The sequence below is a fragment of the Rhinichthys klamathensis genome, unplaced genomic scaffold (genome assembly GCF_029890125.1).
Source record: "Rhinichthys klamathensis goyatoka isolate OS25496 unplaced genomic scaffold, OSU_Roscu_1.1 h1tg000444l_1, whole genome shotgun sequence".
NCBI lineage: Eukaryota > Metazoa > Chordata > Actinopteri > Cypriniformes > Leuciscidae > Rhinichthys > Rhinichthys klamathensis.
The window spans coordinates 152,501-155,000 of record NW_026606939.1 but is presented as its reverse complement, the minus strand read 5'-3'; the positions used below and the strand labels follow the sequence as shown (position 1 = coordinate 155,000).

General features: G+C 37.4%; 1 protein-coding gene across 1 annotated transcript in view; it reads left to right on the top strand.

The window, feature by feature from the left end:
• The window catches only part of atp6ap1la (ATPase H+ transporting accessory protein 1 like a), a 15,204-nt gene that overhangs the window by 8,896 nt on the left and 3,808 nt on the right, over positions 1–2,500 (top strand). Inside the window, exons 3-5 of the mRNA XM_056236305.1 lie at positions 628–680; positions 1,664–1,899; positions 2,444–2,494. Of these exons, the coding sequence (XP_056092280.1) occupies positions 628–680; positions 1,664–1,899; positions 2,444–2,494 (340 nt within the window). The remainder of the gene's footprint in view (positions 1–627; positions 681–1,663; positions 1,900–2,443; positions 2,495–2,500) is intronic.

Below are 2,500 nucleotides of genomic sequence, written 5' to 3'. Positions count from 1 at the left end.
ACCATATAAATATCAGCATTTGCACCAAAATGCTTATTTTTGCTCAAGTGAGTTGTTTTCCCACCATATTCTAACTATATCAAATATACAGGTGAAACTCGAAAAATTAGAATATCGTGCAAAAGTTCATTTATTTCAGTAATTCATCTTAAAAGGTGAAACTAATATATTATATAGACTCATTACATGCAAAGTGAGATATTTCAAGCCTTTATTTGTTATAATGTTGATGATTATGGATTACAGCTTATGAAAACTTTTCACAATATTCTAATTTTGAATTTGGGGTTTTCATAAGCTGTAAGCCATAATCATCAAAATTATAGCAAATAAAGGCTTGAAATATCTCACTTTGCATGTAATGAGTCTATATAATATATTAGTTTCACCTTTTAAGTTGAATTACTGAAATAAATGAACTTTTGCACCATATTCTAATTTTTCCAGTTCCACCTGTATAATAAAGAAACATGTAATTTACAAAAAATGGTCTAAACTACTATTTCACATGTCAGGTTTTACAGGGTTAAAACATTCCTCTATACATTGTTTTAGTAAATTAACAGCTGTTATTTGTTTGAATAAATCTGATATGTCTGGTGTGTGTGTGTGTGTGTGTGTGTGCAGACGCCGATGGCTCGGTGTTTGTGTCTGAAGCGCGTCTCAGACGGACGCTGCAGGTGAGATGTGTTCGTCTGCCAGCGAAGCCGATGTGACCTTGTGCCGCCGCTGGGGTGCAGATTCACCAACAAGATGAATTTAATCCTTGACAGACTGCAATGTCTTTGGAAAAACAGATTACAGACATGCTACATTTTTAATCAGGAATTTCATTCTGATTTAGGATATTATTACAGTGCCTCAAAAAGTCTCGTTCTGTAAACTGTATTTAACAGCAGGCATAGGGGAGAATGGGGCTAGTTGTCACACATATGTTTTTATATATAACAGTTAAATAATCACAATGTATGTTGGCCAAAAGGGCTGGTTTATATATAGGTTTAATATATGTTACCTTTTACATTTGTGTTGCTTAATCATCTGTTTTGTGGTTCATAACTGTTTTAATGTTTAGATTTAGCTGAAAAGCTTATGCTCTTTAGTGACAGTTTATACTGTGACAACTCACCCCACTTTGTGTGACAATATGTCTTGTTACTATAAGGTACGACATAGCCTTGTTGAAAGAAGTTAATATTTAATTTATTCAGCAATCAAATGAGATTACAAGAGATTTCCATTTCAAATAAACGTTCTATTCATCAAATAATCCTAAAAAAAGAAAGTATCACGGTTTCCACAAAAATATTAAGCAGCATAACTCTTTTCATCATTGATAATAATCAGAAATGTTTCTTGAGCAGCAAATCATCATATTAGAGTGATTTCTGAAGGATCATGTGACACTGAAGACTGGAGTAATGATGCTGAAAATTCAGCTTTGATCACATATATTATATTCACTTTGAAAACTGCTATTTTAAATTGTAATATTTCAGTTTTTACTGTATTTTTGATCAAATAAATGCAGCCTTGGTGAGCAGAAGAGACTTCTTTCAAAAAACATCAAAACATCTTCCCAGCCCCAGTCTTCTGAATGGCAGCGTGTGTGTGTGTGTGTGTGTGTGTGTGTGTGTGTGACCCTGATTTGCTCTTGTTCCAGCCGTACGGATGGCAGCTTCACGCTCCTCCTCGCAGAAAGTTGCTTCAGTCTCCAGGATTGCTGCCGTATTCTCCTCTGAGTGTGACTTACAACGGCAAGACCTGTATCCTCTTCAGGGCCCGCAAACTGGCCATCCGGTACAGGAATCACAGTTTAGTGGACCTCACCGAGAGAACCTTCAGCCCAGACGCGCCGGTGGACACCAAAGGCTCCTTCTGCAGTAAAGACAAAGCCATGTAAGTTCAGTTGCACACTCTACTAGAACAGGTTTTCATGTGCAAATGTTGATTATTTTCCTCATATTCTCCATTGTTGCGGCTCCTCTCTTCCCAGTCTGTCAGTAACGCTCTGTTCACTTCCTGTCTCTATGAAGCCCCTCCTTCTGAAAAGCACACTGTGCTCTGATTGGTCGGCTTGAGCAGTGTGTTGTGATTGGTCGAGCGCTTCGAGTGCGTTTGGGAAATGTCCCGCCCCTTTCCATAACCGCCAGTTTAACACACTACTAACTAACTCAACCAGGCCCCGCCCCTTTATTCTGCGTATTAATTATTATAATGAGGAATATTGTGATGTGTTCGTTCCTGGAAGAAACTCAAGACTACAATGGAGGCGTTTCAGGAGTTCAGAAACACTGACACTGATATAGAGAAGAACTGTATAATAAAACCTCAGTCTGCTTTAAGATGCTTTATTGAAAAGATCAATTTGACAGCTAAAGTGTGTACATGTTAAACTTGATTGATATTTAATAATATTTTGACATATTTTGTTATTCTCCAGACTCAATCTACGGTTTGGCGACGTGGAAGATCTCAGAGGCCTCTCCATCAGGTTATT